The sequence below is a fragment of the Colias croceus genome, chromosome 13, assembly GCF_905220415.1.
Source record: "Colias croceus chromosome 13, ilColCroc2.1".
Lineage (NCBI taxonomy): Eukaryota > Metazoa > Arthropoda > Insecta > Lepidoptera > Pieridae > Colias > Colias croceus.
The window spans coordinates 8,315,187-8,333,699 of NC_059549.1; the positions used below are offsets into that span (position 1 = coordinate 8,315,187).

The 18,513-nt window shown below is 35.7% G+C and overlaps 2 protein-coding genes across 2 annotated transcripts; both read right to left on the bottom strand.

The window, feature by feature from the left end:
- Positions 1–3,704: 3,704 nt before the first annotated feature.
- Positions 3,705–7,987, bottom strand: LOC123696760 (dnaJ homolog subfamily C member 21). The gene is made up of 7 exons (XM_045643125.1): positions 7,526–7,987; positions 7,278–7,422; positions 6,945–7,092; positions 6,422–6,636; positions 5,279–5,503; positions 4,670–5,014; positions 3,705–4,383 (listed from the first exon to the last, which is right to left on the bottom strand). The coding sequence occupies exons 1-7, from the start codon at positions 7,714–7,716 to the stop codon at positions 3,841–3,843; spliced, it is 1,812 nt and encodes a 603-aa protein (XP_045499081.1). The 5' UTR covers positions 7,717–7,987; the 3' UTR covers positions 3,705–3,840.
- Positions 7,988–8,672: 685 nt separating this feature from the next.
- Positions 8,673–17,964, bottom strand: LOC123696986 (MORN repeat-containing protein 5-like). Its single transcript, XM_045643391.1, has 7 exons — positions 17,843–17,964; positions 17,502–17,576; positions 16,071–16,195; positions 14,749–14,935; positions 10,465–10,632; positions 9,722–9,914; positions 8,673–8,833 (listed from the first exon to the last, which is right to left on the bottom strand). The coding sequence occupies exons 1-7, from the start codon at positions 17,872–17,874 to the stop codon at positions 8,750–8,752; spliced, it is 864 nt and encodes a 287-aa protein (XP_045499347.1). The 5' UTR covers positions 17,875–17,964; the 3' UTR covers positions 8,673–8,749.
- Between the last annotated feature and the right edge of the window lie 549 nt (positions 17,965–18,513).

Sequence of the window (18,513 nt, forward strand, 5' to 3'; positions counted from 1 at the left end):
TACGGCTAGATTGGTTTATTTCAGCTACTTTCATAGCATTATGTCCTATGGAATTCTACTGTGGGGCAAGGCTGCAGATATAGAAACTATATTTATCTTACAGAAAAGAGCCATTCGCTCTATATATAATTTACGTGCTCGGGACTCACTAAGAGATCATTTTAAGAATACTGGTATCCTTACTGTACCATCACAGTATATATTTAATAATATTTTGCATGTTCACAAAAACGCCGACTTACACACAAGAGTAGGAGATAGACACGATTATGGCACAAGGAACAGGAATAGAATTGAAATGCCATTTTTCCGATTAGCTAAAGTTAAAAATTCATTTATGGGTCAAGGTATACGCTTATACAATAGAATTCCTCTCAATATTAGAGTTTAGTAATTCTAAATTTAAAACTTATATAAAAAATGTACTAGTTCAGAGAGCGTACTACAGTATTCAGGAATATATGGACGATAAAGACCCATGGAGGGTTGTCGCGTAAAAACCACAGGACAGTTCTTTGGCATATTATGATATATTATGTATAAGTTAGATATAAGTTACATATTATGTAATATTGACATGATTTTAAAAGAGCAACTATGGAGTTTCTTGCCGATTCTTCTCCATAGATACTGCTTTCCGAATCGGTGGTAAATGTTAAAAATACTTATGTAATGACGATTCGAAAGTGCTACTAAATAGTAGTCTAATTGAATAAATAAATGTTTGAGTTTGACAAATGTTTGAGTTTGAATGCAATTCATGATAATTTCATTTTTCCTTGTGTACATACATGTAACTGAAAAATCATGAAGCAAGAACAGAATTTATTTCTATGTAAATATACTGCGGAGGTCCGGTTGGGTCAAGGGCATTGCAGTTACTAAGTGCCGTGCTTGTGCCTCGTAAATATTCGATCAAAATCTTCTTTGTGAATTTTATATGCAGCAAGGATTAAGCGAAATGTACCTACCTACATTAAATATCTAGTAATTTGTAGGGTTTATTGCAGGGTTTTTGTACAGTCATTACAGTTTTATTTTGTACAGTGTATACAAGGGGTACCTATACAGTTAAAGTGCACCGATAACAGATAAGGTCTTGCTAAAATTGTCTATATGCCATAAAAATTCAAATCAGATAAAAATGTAAATCATTAAAAAAAGCATGGTAAGAACAAGGTAAGAATCGAATTTTTGATAACTCATTTTTAAAGCCAGATAATTTATAATTTCCGTTATAAGCGGATAAGCAAGCTAAAGTGGCAGTGGGCCGGTCATATGTGCCGCAGAACGGACAACCGCTGGGGCACACATGTCTTAGAGTGGAGACCGCGGCTCGGTAAACGTAGCGTAGGACGCCCTGCTACACGGTGGAGTCACGACATTCGCAGGGTTGCTGGTCAAAACTGGCGACAACGAGCAAACGACCGGGCTCAGTGGCGTGCCATGACTGAGGCCTATGTCCAGCAGTGGACGAGTGTAGGCTGACAATGATGATGATGATGAATTTATAAGACTAAAAAATAATTTAAACACGATGAAATCCTTTAAAAATGGGAAAAAAAGGATGAATAGTGAGATGGAGCAGAAAAGAAAAGGATAATTATTAGAAAGAAAGGAAAAACGATTTCCGACATAACTACGAGGCAAAGTTGTAGCCACTCATAAACTCAAAATTTTATAAGAATCATTTTTTTTTGTTATTAATTACAGTTTTTCAAATCTCATTTAAAGGCTGGATGGCTGGATGCATATTTGCAAAGAGACATACCTATTTAGAGATACTTAGACGTAATATGATTTTATTATAATATTTAGATATTCCTTTCGTACATACTATGATTTTTTTAATTTCCGTTATAAGCGTGAGATAAATGATAGGTATTTTTATTTCCTACTACTACAAAGTTTTTTTAACTAACATAATAATTAGGGATGTAACGATACATGATTTTGCCGATACGATACCGATACCGATATTTGTAATCAAATATCGGCGATACCGATACCGATACCGATATCGATGGCTTGGTAGAAAAATAAATAGTGAATTATGCTTAAACGTTACCAACATTTAAGAGAGACTCAAATGTAAATCGTATTCATTTAAATAACAATGCCAAATCAAAAAACCAGAAAACCATTTATTTTAGTATTATTTTTTTGCAAAGTCAGTTAAACTTTAAGTTATACACATACAATCAGTTCCTAATAAAAGTTTACTATTGGTAGAGTTTGTTCAAAAAACAAAGTGCGCACGCGCGGGCGGCCTCCCGCATCGTTCATTGGGCGCGGTTTTTTGAATTGTTTGATATCGGTATCGGTTGTTTTATAATCGGCGATACCGATATATCGGCTTGCCGATTATATCGGCCGATATATCGGTATCGGTATCGTTACATCCCTAATATTAATATGTCTATTGAATATTTTTTCAATACAATATGTTAGCACGTATTATAGTGTACAGCCATAATTTTAAGCTATTGCATAGCTTCTATCGCGGGCCTTGAGCGCGGGGACCGAATCGAGAAATTCCGTAACGAAAACCTCACGCTCCTCACTCCGACGGGCGGAGGTGTGGCTTGAAGGCATAGCATGCAATAGCTTTACCGCGGCAGTCCCCGAGTGCCACACGTCGTTTTTTTATTTAATTTTTTATCAGAACAAACATTAAAGGTACAAAACTATCACAAAATAATCGATAATGGCCGATAGGTTGGTACAAGGGTGGTACTTATAGTCGCCGCACTGCGACCGTTTTGATTGATTTTCTAAAAATCGTGCTAGGTATATCATTAATTTAAGCATTAATTGATCCTTTTTGACTTGGCTGTGAAAGATAAAATATCAAACTACAACATTCAAGGTTTCCATTCAACACAGACGTAATATTCTTTATGTCTGTTAGGATTGGCTTTTAATTTTAACTATGCCAATGTTATATCTGTATGATTTATTAACTGTGGTCTAAAATATGTCAGTGTCAAAATTTGAAACTGATAAGTAGGTACTGAGTTCATTGTTATTATTATTGATTTTATGTTGAGCTATGAAATATTATATTCTGAAATAAATTAATAAAATCTTAAATAACAAAATATCTATCTTTTTCATCAAATAAAGTGTTAACGGTAGGTATACCTGTTATTGCTAAATCAATTCGTTAATTAAACTAGACCATTTTCATGTTTTAGTTAATGTTCTTAATGCATTTACAGAGAATAAATATGTCAAGGTTCAGGTTTGGAAGACCAGGCAATGGATATACTCGTGTACCAAATGATGACAGTGGTTTTTGCGACTCACAATTTGAAACACCGCCACAGAAGATACCATGGAAAGCGATATCATTAGCAGCATTTTTATTTATCGTCGGCTCGATATTGTTAATTGTAGGAAGTCTAATAGTAACTGGTCATATAGATACAAAATACTCTGACCGCCTATGGCCAATAATCCTATTAGGATGCATAATGTTTCTACCTGGAGCTTATCATATGAGAATAGCATACTGTGCATATAAAGAATATCCAGGATATAGTTTTTCAGACATTCCTGAATTTGAATAATCCTTTGTAAGTAGGTATATATAAATTAAGTGCAATTACTTGTATGTATTGTGATGTATATTCTGTAAGAGGAATCTTTAAGATATAATACAAATATTTAATGAAAGTTGGTTTTTAATAAAACACTTCAAATAGTTATAGTTTGATGATTCATAATTTTATTTAATAAATAGAATGATAGTCATTTTACATTTTGTAGAGAGATAAAGAAAATCATTATGATTCTCAGATAATAATTCATATTTATTCCTAACTAAAACGTTGATGTTTATCTATTGGCTCGTTTGCCTTTCTTTTGAGTTTGAGTGAAGCTAGTTTGAGGAAGTGGGACAGAGTGGCCTGTCTTTTTCAAATGTTCAAAGAGTTTATTCTTGGATGGGAAGTCTGTTTGACAAACAACACATCTGAGATTAACTGCGCTACTGGAGTCCTCTGTCTCACTTACTTTTGTCCGTACAGTTTTCCTATCAACTAGTTTTTTAGGCTTTACATTTCTTTGTACTTTGGGTAAAGTAGGCCTATCTCTTGGTAGAGCAGCTTCTCCTAGAGCATCATCAGTAGGTGTAGTACTGGACACTTCATAAAGATTTTCAGTGGATGTCTGTGACTGTGAACCCTTCTTGAGATTGGCTTCCTTCTTCGCTTGAATCTGACTTTTGAGCATATTGAATTTCTTCGCTTTTCTGCTGCGTGCCGGCCCTTCTATTTCATTGAAACTCATTTCATCATGACTATCATTACCTTCACTTTCAGGCATTGGAATGAATGACTTCTTCTTATTCTTCTTTTTCTTGTGACTCTTTGGTAGGGCCTAAAATTAAACAAATTAATTTATATAAGATTAATTTCCCTTAACATCTGAACTGGTACAAAAATCTTATGAATTGTAATAGATTCATTGTGTAAGAAATGGAATTAAATAATGTATGTATGATATAACTATGTAACGAAAAACTGTTTTTTGTATAAATTTCAAATGAATCAAAGTCAAACTGTATAGAAAAAAAGTTATTATATATATAATATACCCATTATATATAATATACCCATTTTATGCACAGCAGCATATAATTTTATCAGTTAGAGTTAATAGTTACCTGAACCTTATCTGAATCATCACTTAAAGTCTCCCTTATATTGTCTTCAATATCAGAAGTAGAATTTCCCACTTGTTCATCTTCTGTTTGTCCGTTAACTATCTTGCCCTTTTCTTCATCAACTTGATCATCGTTTTTACCATCACTGTTCTCTTCTTGGTCAGATATATCAACATCATCATCAAGAGTCATATTTGCAACATTCTCCTTGTGTTTCTTACTATTTTCGTGATTTTCAAACGAATTTATATTTTTGAACAGCTTATTGCAAGCTGAACAGTAGAGATTTTTTAGTGCAGCTCTCGCTTTTGGTGAAGATTTTGTGGCTCTGGATGCTTCACTTGGCTAAAATGAAAAAGAAGCCAAATTAAATAAATTCATTATATTTAAGTAGAACACAATAATAACATTGATATGAAAGCAGACCAATATGTAATAGTAGAGCAAAAATAAATAAATAAAAAACAGTTTATTGCACAATGCACATAGAATAACAATTAATAAAAAAGTAACTAATATAGCTACTGTACTGCATTTCATGAACTTTCTTCAATTAATTTAAAATAGAATAACCATCCATATCTATAGTTACAACTATCACTTTATTACCTCTTCCGTCTTAGAACTGTCTTCATTGCTACTCTCCATTCCTCCTTCAGAGATAGTATCGTCATCGGAAGAAAGGCCAAACTCTTCAGCTAGCAAAGATTCTATTTCACTCAACTTTTTCTGATAATCTTCACTTTGCAAAAATGAAGAACCTCCCTCTTTCATTTTAGCCTCTTCTATCTCTTTTTGTCTTTGAATTATCCTTTCACGTCTCACTTGTTCTGCCTTTAAAATTATATTCGTTTTTAAGTAATTAGAGCATACATAGTATAAATCCTTACTAATATAATAAATGCGAAAAGTCTGTCCATCTCTTATCTTCACAACTTTTGATGAAAGTTTGAACGCGCTTATTTCAGGAACTACTAGTTCGATGTGAAAAATTATTAAGGTGTTAGATAGCCCATTAATCGAAGATCTCTATCACGCTAAGACCAACAGGAGCGGAGCAAAACGAGTAAAACAGCGGGGCACAGCTAGTTTATACTATATAATAAGTAGAAGGAAAAAAAAATTGGTTGTTTGTAAAGTAGGTTTACGATTGAGATGTTTACGATCGTGATAACGTCTTAAGGTACAAGTCCGAGACGGGCCGCAGACCGCAAACTGCAACCGCAAACTGCAAGCGACACCACTTGTTTCTATGAACATCTATGAAATTGATTCCAAGCGCGGCAAACACTGCTGCCTGCGGACGCGACGCGCAGCGTGCGGCCGCGGCGCGCAGCGACCGCAGACTGCAGTATGCAAATGCCACCTGCGCGGAAGTGACAAACTATCTTTGTCTTTTTTGTTTATATCATTTAGACACGGTTCTGTGCATTGTGCAGCCACGGCATGCAGCCGCAGTTGGAATAGCGACCGCAGGCAGCATTGCGGTAACCGCAACCGGTAGCCACAGTGTCGCCTGCGGTTGCAGTCTGCGGCCCGTCTCGGACTTGTACCTTTATGATGAGATGAGATGCTCGAGATGAGACGGTAGATCGGTCCGTATCTCTCTCGTTATACCTGCGATCGCGCTCATGAGGTTTTGGTGTGACACAAGTTTCTGAACATGTCACCCGACTAAAACGATTTTAAAGACGTTATCACGTCAATAAATAAATTGATTTATTAACATTTTTTATTTATAATTTGTTTTACCTTTCTCTTATTTTCTTCAGCCTTCTCTTGTAGTAGCTTAGTATGTTCAATGACTCTTTTATCCCGTCTACGAACATAACTGACTAGTCTTCTGATCTCTTCATTCCTTTCCTTACGAGCCTTCTGTCTTATTTTATTATTCTCCTTTTCCATTAATTTAATAACACGACGGTTGTCGCCTTGTGATATTTCATATTGATCAAGCCAAACATAGCCTTGAAAAAGATGTTACAATAATTAGTATTTGTTACACAAAGTTACAAATGAGTATAAAAATTCATTACAATATGATAAGTTCCTTAAATTTAAATACAGTTCAGATTCCTTCAGCTTGTAGTTGTTTATTAAGCTTTTATGTTTGTTAAGACTATTATTTCTATCACTTCAAACTTCAATTTGTAGTTTTTAAACACATTACAAACAACATTTTTACAGGTATACGAATATTCCTAATTTATCAAGTATCAAAATAAATAGATTCATGAGTTATCTGTAACACCTATTAGGTATTTCTTAAAATTACTTTTATTGGTAGAGAAGGCCATCCAATATGCATAAAATTCATGAACTTCTTCATAAGGGGTTGTGGAATTTCCAAACTTGGGAATTTTAGCAAGATCTTCAGGATCATCAAGGAAATCTGTTTCTTCAGTGGCCAATTTGGAAAATACCTGAAAAAACATGATAAAGACTGGTACTACAAACTATTTATTATAATTGCTATATATATTAATTAAATATAGAAAATAAATACAATAATTAAATGAAGCTGTTTTATTGATTAATTTAATAACTTTAACTAATCTACATAACATAACAAAGAAAATGCATTAAATGTATACTTTTCATGGCCTACCTCAGAATAAACTCCATAGAATCCTTGTGGATCATCTCCAAAGCTTTTGTAGCAGGACGGACTAAAGTAGGGATAAACATCAAGGCTGTCATCATTGTATGAGCTTCCTGCTCCTTTCAAAAGCTGCTCACGGTGATTGTCATACCTGAAAATTATGATTTAAAATTCAGCTATTTGCATGAGTTGATTATTGTATTGCTATGGTGATTTTATGAAAGAAAAATGTATACAGCTATTACGAAACTTACCAAGCGCGTTCTTGAGGATCAGAAAGCACTTCATAGGCAGTTTGAACAAGTTGAAACTGTTCTTTCGCTTCCTGTAAGTTTTCTAGGTTTTTATCTGGATGCCACTGCAACGCAAGTTTGCGGTAGGCTTTTTTTATGTCAGATGCACTTGCATCGCGCGCTATGCACAGAACTTCGTAGTGGCACTTCATTCTGTTTTCATTTTATGCAGCAAAAAGACAAACACTAATGTATAAAGTACCGCAAGACCGCAAACATATATAACCTGGGTGAAAATATAGTTCAATATTCGGTGCATATAACACTGTATAAATACTTTTTAATGTTCGTTTATCACATAGGAACTAAAATATTGAGATCATTGATATAAGATTTATATATTTATCTTATTACTTTAACTTATTTGCACTTTTGTAAAGCAATAAAATGACGTTCGTCTAAAATTTTAGACGACGTCCATGCTTTTTTCGTAAATTTATAACGAGGTGACATTGACATATTATGTCTAAAATCTTATGGCACACCTACACCGTACCCAATGCTTGAACATTTTATATGGTTAATGCAATTTATAAATTTAAAGCTTCAGATCATATTTTGAGTTAATAAATAATTCTAACTAACTGAACTCAAAACATGATTGATTTTGATTAAATCTAGCGGTCCGGTTTGGTAGATGAATGCCATGAAAAAAAAATTTGAAATAAGTCCAATTATTTCAATACTTCCTGAGATTAGCGCATTCAAACAAACAAACTCTTCAACTTTATACACTGATATAAGATAAAGATATCGGTGTTTTTATCAGATAACAATTTTTAAGTAAGTATTCTACTCAATTATACCTAGGTACCTGTTCCTTATTATTTATTATAAAAAATTAGGTACTGTTTTCGATAACCATGAGAAATGCTAACTACATCTTGTAATATCAAATTTTTAAGAAATAATTTGAAACAAAAATAAAATAAAAAGCTTTAAAAAAGAAGCACATTGCTGTCTTTGATCCTAGTTTTATCGCTTTTATTATAGGTATCTTCGTTGAAGTTCGTTGTGTATGCATAGATATCTAGGTATACTCACAGGTATACTATTATATCTATAAACGTAAGGACTGATGCGTATTCTTGTGAAAATAAAAATATAATAAAAAATAATCATTTATTTAAAAACAAATAAAGTAAAAGCATCTAACTATATTGCCCCAAAACTGACTGATGATGACTAAGACTCGAATGTTATAAAACGTCTGTTCCAAGCGCCTTCTGAAGGCTTCCTCCAATAGCAAGTACCATATTCGTGGATGTCCTGAAATAATAAACACCAAAGTAAAAAAAATAATAAAAAATTAGAAATAAAAATATACACAGTTTATAAGTAACAAAAAATAAAATGATAGGAGTAAGGTAGGTAGGTACATAGAGTAGCTACCTACTTCAGAAATTATACAAAGAATTGGTTAAATATGTATAATATAATTTTATTGAAATAAGAGTTACCTATATATCCATTAATATACTATTGTTACCATAATATTTTTTATTAAAACAATAACAATGTTAGAAACATAAAATTATAATCTTAAATTTTACAGAATTGTTACGGATCCTATCGATGTATTTATATTAAATTAAATCTAAATTACATTACTTTTAATTATTATTAAAAATATGTTTAGTTAAAATTAATTTTATAAATAACTGGTCTTGTTAATATAATATATTATGTAGATATGTATTTTATGAACTAGAGCAAGATTCTGACATGGACTGACGAAGATTTTTGCGTTTATTTACCTGGAAATTGTAATATTAAAATATTAAGACGTGTTATCGTACCTACGCGTTTCATTTATGTCTAGTACCTACGGTCCACAATTATACATGAAAACTTATAGCCAATATGAAATTTCAGGTTCAGCGATTTTCAAATTTAAAGTCTCAACACAAAAACATTGACCTATTATTACATGCACAAAAATTACATTTCGGTCATATCATCATCATCAGCCCATATACGTTCCCACTGCTTGGACACGGGCCTCCTTTGAGGGTACAGGCCATATATGTAGGTACTACGACGCTGGCGATGTCATCGAACTTTTGATTCTTCGACACGTCGGTTTCCTCTCCGCGGTAGTTAATAATAATAGTTAATTATCTCAATAATTTAAAAATAATATATGGGTATACTTACTTCCATATCTTGATAGCTAAGGGAATACAAAGACTTAGAAGAAATGACAGTTGAGGGATGGTGTTCGTTTGAACGCAAATTTAGGAGCGGTTCCCTCCATTCTTCATATAGATCTTTGCGAGGTCCCAATGGAGGAAGGGGATTTGTTCTACAGTTTTCTATAATCCACTTTTGTTCTCGAACTGAAGGAGATCTGTAGAAAATATTTTTGATGCTTTAAAAAAAAGGAATAATAAGAGCACGAATTATTAATGAAATTGTACATAGGTAATAATATGTCAAGGGTGATTGTTTTTTTTAGATTAAGATACTATTTTTTTGTAAGCACCTACTTCCTCCACTTAAAATTGTTGTATCAGAAAGATACAGTAGGTAAAACATGAGGTAACTGGTATGCTAACAATTTTAAATAAATTCCCCTTGTATTTCATAATAGCTTCTTCATTAAAAATACAATTTAATTTGAACGGGATATGTATCCTTTTCCTACGTGCAACGATAGGTGTTATTAATGCGATACGACAGCATTATCCGATGGATAACTTGTGCAGTCAGCTATTGAGCGATCGAAACGGGATAGTAGATAAAGCAGACACGCCGTCATTGTATAATAGCCAACACTTCCTTAGAAATAACTCATCCTTTCCATATTATCTTCTCTTTAAAGTTGCCGACGTGTTCACATTAAAAGTATAAGAATAAAATGATAATAATATTATACCTAGAGATGAAAATGTACTGACCTAATTATAGCAGTAGGATCGTGAATACTGTAAACGACTTTAGTTTTGGGATCATAAAAACCGTCGCCGGTATCATAATAGCCGATGGGTATTTCTCGCGGCGGCTGTTCAGGGGTCATGTACGATTGCCCAGCCGGTTGCAGCCCAGTATTGTATTCGATTGTGAATCTGGTAATAAGATTACTAAAATTATAACGGATTGTGAGTAAAATAACCTTATAAAAATAGCGTGTGTGCCGAGCACACGTATGTAAAGTGCAAACTTCTTTGGCAAGATTCAAAGATACCAAAATCGTCGCCTCTGAAATTTTGCTGATGAAATTTTGCTCGAAACGCGCCTAAGTTTCACTTCAATAAACGCTAAATAATTCAACATTCTAACGTTAAGGTGACTAGTAGAGCAAAACGCGAATTTGCTGCTAAATTATAATGCTTTAAAGTATATGATTAACTGCAGTAAAAAATCTCAGATAAATATATGATATTCTTCAGGAGATAAACTAGTTGGATAGTGTGTTGAAAACACAATACAACTTATTTTACTCGATAGAAAAAAATCTCAAAGGTCGTCGTCGTTCCAGCCTTTCAAGACGTCCACTGCAGGACATAGGCCTCCCCCAAAGATTTCCAAAACGACCGATCACCAGCGGCCTGACTCCAGCGGCTCCCCGCCACTTTGATCAGGTCGTCTGTCCACCTCGTTGAAGGCCGTCCCACACTGCGACGTCCTGTACGTGGTCGCCACTCTAGAACCTTTCTGCCCCAACGGCCATCGGTTCTGCGGGCTATATGCCCAGCCCAGCGCCACTTCAACTTACTAATACGGTGGGCTATGTCGGTGACTTTAGTTCTTTTGCGGATCTCCTCATTTCTGATTCGATCACGCAAAGAAACCCCGAGCATAGCCCGTTCCATAGCTCGTTGAGCGACGCGAAGCTTGTGCACCATGCCCGCGGTTAGGGACCACGTCTCAGATCCATAAGTCAACACCGGTAACACACACTGCTCGAAGACTTGACTCGTCTTCAGGCACTGAGGGATTTTGGACGAAAAGATGTTGCGTAGTTTCCCGAACGCTGCCCAGCCGAGTCGGATTCGACGATTGACCTCTTTCCCGAAATTGGACTTACCTAATTGGACGCTTTGTCCCAGGTAAACGTATTCGTCAACAACTTCGAGAATAGAGTTTCCAACTGATACCGGAGTGGGCACAACATGGACATTTGACATGATTTTCGTCTTGTCCATGTTCATGCTAAGGCCCACTTGTTGTGAAACTCTGTAGAGGCCACCGAGCATTGTATTGAGGTCTTCCAGGGATTCTGCCATGACTACGATATCATCGGCAAATCGAAGGTGAGTGATGTACTCGCCATTAACATTGATGCCAAGTCCTTGCCAGTCCAGGAGCTTGAAAACATCTTCCAAAGCAGCGGTAAACAGTTTTGGAGAAATAACATCTCCTTGTCGGACCCCGCGCTGCAGAGGAATTGCCTTTGTGCAATGCTCCTGAATCCGGACTGACATAGTGGCGTTTTCATACAGACTTCTCAACACTTCGATATACCGATAGTCAATGCGGAAACGCTGAAGAGACCTCAATACGGCCCAAGTCTCGATCGAATCAAAGGCTTTTTCATAGTCCACAAACGCCAAGCATAATGGCAGATTATACTCCTCCGTCTTCTGTATAATCTGCCGCAGCGTATGTATGTGGTCCATGGTACTAAAGCCTCTTCGGAAACCGGCTTGTTCGGGAGGCTGGAAGTCATCAAGCCTGCGTTCGAGACGATTCGTAATGACTCTCGAGAACAGCTTATAGACATGGCTCAGCAGTGATATTGGCCTGTAGTTCTTCAACAGGGTTTTGTCGCCCTTTTTGAAGAAGAGGACAACCATACTGCTGCTCTATGCTTTTGGCGCAGTGCCCTCGAGTAAGGTGGAAGTGAATAACCTCTGTAGCACTCTGAGGATTGGTTTGCCACCCGCTCTCAGAAGCTCAGATGTGATTCCATCCTCACCCGGCGCCTTGTTGTTCTTAAGCTGTTTGAGCGCCATCCTAATCTCGTACAGGCTGATGTCCGGGATATCTTCGGTGTAATGTCGGGTTAGTCGGGCTCTAGGATCTTTCGCCGGACTCGCAACAGGCTTAGCCACGGAGGTGTAAAGGTGTCCATAAAACTTCTCGACCTCGCCTAGTAGCTCCGGTTGAGACGACACAATTTTGCCACTATCCGTCTTCAGCTTAGTCAGCCGGCTTTGCCCAATAGATCCATCTCTTGCGAACACTTTTGAGCCTTTATTTCGCTGTATCGCTTCTTCAATGTTTTTCGTATTGAAGGAGCGGATATCGGTTCGCAAGGACTTTGTGATTCGTCTATTGAGCTGCCTATATGACTTCGCTTCATCGGAAGTATTCAGTAGCAAAGAGCGTCGCTCTGCCAGGAGCTTGAGGGTATGGTCGGAAAGTTTTTGTGTTCGATTCTTACGGGGAATCTTGCAGTGATGCAACCCTACCGTACGAATCGTTTCGATAAGCCTGTTGTTCAGATCGTCCACAGATACGTCATCGCCTAGGCAAGCGAAGCGATTTTGGAGCTCGAGTTGAAAGCTTTCGGGGTTCTGAATTTGGGTGCGGAACGGTCGAAGAGTTGACTTAATCAAGCGAGACCTTTCGAGTTTCACATCTATATTCAATGTGCCTCTAACCATACGGTGATCGCTGCCGGTTTTAACCTTGTTGATCACAGAAACATCATTGAATATATGCCTCTTTGTTGTCATGATAAAGTCAATCTCATTCCTCGTTTTACCGTCGGGGCTTATCCAGGTCTATTTCCTATGCGGAGATTTCTGGAAAAAGGAATTCATCATGAAGAGTCCTTCCTTCTCCAGAAACTCAGAGAGCCTCTGGCCCCTCGGGTTGCGCTGCCCAAATCCAAATTGCCCCACTCTCAACTCATCATCGCCTCTTTTGCCCAGTTTCGCGTTGAAATCCCCCATCACAACATTGAAATGTGTTTTCGAGGTGTGTATGGCTCTACTGATGTCCTCATACATTACCTCCACATCTTCATCTGAGTGTGCCGAGGTCGGAGCGTAGACCTGAATCACCTTTAAAGAATATCGATCAGATATTTTGAGGATCAGGTACGCTACTCTTCTCGACACACTTTCGATGGATATGATGTTGTTAATGAGGGGTCTGCGAACGATAAACCCTATTCCACCTTGGGACTGTTGGTCGCCCTCCCGGTAGAAGAATAAATTACCGGATGTCAACGTTATCGTGTCCTCCCCCTGTCTTCGGACTTCTGATAACCCTATGACATCCCAGCGTAACTTACTCAATTCTTCTTCCAGCTCAACAATCTTTTCGTCCGTCCTCAACGTGCGTGCGTTGTATGTTACCAGGGCCAGGGGTCGTCGGGAGTGGTAGCCGGATCTCTTCCGGTGATTCTTAGCACCCCTTGCCCCGCCGTTACCATGGCCGCTACCGTAGCCAGGAATAGCGGAGCTGCCGGGTACTAGGGGCCTGGTTGTTGTTGCACTATTCATGTGTTTTGTTTTATGTGTATCTATTTGGGGGGGAAAAATGCCAATACTCGCCACGCTTGGCAGGCGGGTTGGCGAGCGCAGTTGATGGTGGAGGAGATGATGCATAACGCTGCTGCCCGTTTGCATGTAGTTAACCCTTAGTCGCCTTTTTCGACACCCACGGGTAGAGATGGGGTGGTGCTATTCTAGGCCGACACCACACGGCACAAAAAAAAAGGTACCTCTAAAAAAATCTTTTGCTTAAAAACCATACTTAACTACATGCAATCATTCTGTTTTTTCGGCAAATAATTCTACAAGCAACATACTAATATAATACTGTGTTATTTTTTTAGTCCAATCAATAGATTTCGTGTAAATCGCCAATTCTTATTCCCAAACCAAAAACGTACGCATGTGTGCGTGAACGCCTGTGTACCGACACTACCGGCCGAGGCCCGTTCGTAATGATTCGCGTATGGCGATTGGCGTCGGGCTGCAGCTGTGGCGCGGCGTGTGTGTGTGAGTGGAATGAAATGCTTGCTCAGGGCAGCGCCTAGGTAATGGTAGAGTTTGACCAAGATTTCTTACAACTTAATTTTTGGATTATATACTTTTGTTATGTTTCACGGAATGGATTCGCAGGTAAAAAATATATCGAGAGAAGGTTTAGTACTTTAAAACACAACTATTATAGCTATCGATAAGTAGTAATTTTATTGATTTTTTTTAGTTTATACAACCAACCTTCTATCAGGCATGCGGCAGTAATTCCAATCTATATCGCTATATTCCAAGCCGTCAGAAAATATGAGGTTCCTGTCAATTAAAGCCCCTTTTTTCCACTGCCCTTTAAGAACTTCCCCACTTGGATATATCAGTTCCCCGCGGCCGTGGAACAGCCCGTCTTCAAACTCTCCTTGGTATATCACGTCTGTATATTTATGACGTAAATAATATTATTAAATTCATAATTAACTTTCGTCAAAATCTACTATATCTATCTCTCTATCTGCTATCTATAATTATTTTGTCACTTTATCAAATGCGTTTTAAAATTAATTTTTGATCTTCCTCAAAGAAAATAATCGCTTAGCTTATATCAAATTTAAAAATACATAATTTTACACTTTGATAAATAATGTAAAACGATATTAATTTGTAGATGTGAATAGTATAGAATAAAATATGTTTAAAATCGAAAGTAGACATTAAAAAAAAAATGTGATGAAGAATAATAACGTAATAAAAATTCAGGGATCTCTTTAAAAAATAGGTAACTGTGGTACGCAGGTAGAATACAAATTAGTACGTGTTTCATTATAAAAGTCAATATCGGCCCCACAAAAGAAGAATTAAGTTAGTTGCTTGTGTAATTTTCTTCTAGGTTGTATTTTTACACATAAAAATTCAAATGAATTATGGAAAAGAAGTAGATAACGTTTTTATTCATTGTTCTAGTTACGTACTACTTACTAAGTGATCTAAATTCACAATACTTTAGTATTTTCTAGGGTTTGATTTTACGCGAGTATTATACATTTAGAAATTAAAGACTTTTTAACGGATTTTAAACGCGATTTAATCATTATATTATTTTCCCGACGTTTCGAACACTTTACAGCGAGCGTGGTCACGGGGAGACTGTCTCCCCGTCTCCCCGTGACCACGCTCGCTGTAAAGTGTTCGAAACGTCGGGAAAATAATATAATGATTAAATCGCGTTTAAAATCCGCTAAAAAGTCTTTAATTTCACAATACTTTAGTCAATTCAATTAAAAATATAGTAAAATAACTTTCCACCCGCTTTGCAATTATAAAATCTTCAGCAAGAACCACACTTTGGTGAAAACAAAATGAAAATCGGTGTAGTAGTTTCGAAGTGAATCACGAACAAACAGACAGATAGACGCGGCAAGGCCTATATTCAACAATACGTATAAGTATTATTTTGTAGGAGATATTTTGAAATAATTCCATCCCATTTGCAAAATAGTAAATACCCAACTTTCCTCATAAAACCAGCACTAAAGAACATTAACATGTAGGTCAAACACAAGTAAGAATACCATTGGGAAATTTGTACACTCCATAGCCGCTCATACCCAGCACATCCCACGTGCCTTCATACTTAGATCCCGTCGGGAACTGCTTCGCTGAACGCTGGACCCGTGGTATGTCCAGGGACACAGATCTTTAATTAAAATTGACAGAATTTTTAAAATGTTAAATTAATAGGTTCATTTTTAACGGCAAAGAGGTTGAATGGGGTGAATGATAGATCACAATAGGATATCGTTAAAACTTATTCGCTATTGACATCGGGACATCACCAAATTACCATTATGTTTTAGAGCAGTATTGTTTCCAGCACAGAACAGTAAAAACATGTTCTGTGGTTTCCAGTATGTGACAGTGATTGCGCTAGACGACCTATAGATAGCGCTGTCATTTTTCACATTGGAAATAATCTTGGAAATAATACTGCTGACATCATGGTACGGAGGTCGCTGATCATGTTATTCGACTACACACAGATGATATTTAAAGGTTTAAAATCCGTTTAAAAGTCTTTAATTTGTACACTACATAATATAATAGAGGTGAGTTTCGAGTTTCGATTAAATAAACGAATATAATTATTTTCAAAAATAGCATGACTGGGTTGGATATATTACTATAATTTAAATCAATAAGGTTTATGAATTCATCAAAGATTCTTGAAAAAAGAAGACATTTTTTAAATAAAACCTTTGCCTTAACATACCATTGTTTTTTGGACAGCAAATATTGCATGCTATTTATATAAAATTTGTTAACGTCAAAACAAAAATAATGATAATAGGTACCTATTTTATATATTTCAGCCGAGGCAAAAGTAACATCAATCTTCATAACATCATGAAGAATAAACTCTCATCTAACATAATGGATACAGAATTTTCTTTGGTCTTAAACACTTTACCTTATGAAATAGAATTTTGTATCAAGTAGTTATATTACAGTGTTATGTAAAATTTTTACTTAATAAATTGATACACATAATCCCGATGTAAATTAATTTCCTGTTACTTACATTTTTACTAAATTATGTTGCGTAGTTTTAAAGATTTGCATACATATGGGACATATAGGGACAAAGAAAGCGACTTCGTTTTAGATAATGTAGGTAGTGTTGCCGAGTCCCTGAATTAAAATTCGAATAAAAAATGTGTGCGTGTACTAGCGTACACACGTAAGAAGTAAAACTTCTTTATGACCTTATTTTTCAAAAAATAATTAACTATATGCAACTTTACACACGAATATAATCGAATCACGAGTGGTAGGGATAAGAAAATGGCGCGTAACGGAAATATGTCACGCGTAACGAAAAAACGTTACACTAAATTTTTTTCCAACCCCGATAAAGAAGTTTCACTTCAAACACATATCATAATATTGTGATTATATGTATGATTCATGTATATTTTCAATCTAAATATTTTAAAACGTCTTACTTGCATTGTTCTTTACGGGATTCTGAAAATTTTCTCATCAACTCTTCCCATTGTGATACTCGCTTGGCGCCAAGCCTGAAAACAAAATAAATTAATCATTTTTTAAGGAAAATTTAAATCTCTCGACTCGATTGATCCTTGAATCTTTGAAATGAATAGGCCTTTTATTGTCAAAATATAAATTTTGAATCAGTTCCAAAGTTTCATGAAATTTGTATTGTGTATCGCATAAAAGACCAATGATCTAAACCTTCGATGGAAGCTGATGATTTTATTAAACATCAATACCGGTGTAAATATATTTAATAAAAAGTATATTAATAAATAAGACACCAACTTACTCAGAATTATCTCTCGACTTTAGTATCGACATAGCATAAATTGCTAGAACTGACACTAGTTATTTCATTAGCCTGTCTCCAAGGAACTTGTTTTATTTTCCGTCAGTCCACTAATCTTCAACGTCTGCAGAAAATATAAAATATTTTTCATTAAAATTTTATATAAGATTTCCAACTACAATGCTTTGTAGTTATGATGTACCTAATATTTTATGTTTAAGAATTGCTATTAATTCTTAAGAGTTCTGAAAAATGCAACTTCCGAATTATACTTCCTCAATATTCTTTTTTAAATACAAAATAAATTAAGAAAAAATATTTTTGGATAAAGTTCCTAGAATTTATATGACTTTTTATAGGAGAGATTGATTCTTAACTGCATCACACAATATTTTTTATTATAATTCGTACGACGGGTTTATGTACTTCTACTACTTTCCGGATTGTTAATAATAAGATAATTTCGTTTAACACTTTCAGCATACATATTGTTATGAATAAATATAAATAGAAATTTTGCGCCAGAGAAATGAACACTATTGTCCGATAATTTTGTATTCACTACGGCGACGTTTCGGTCATGGTCAATCACATCATATGAATTATTTATATGAAAGAGTGAAATTTCACCCATGCATACATTTAAAAGACAAAACGTTAGTTTGTGGGAA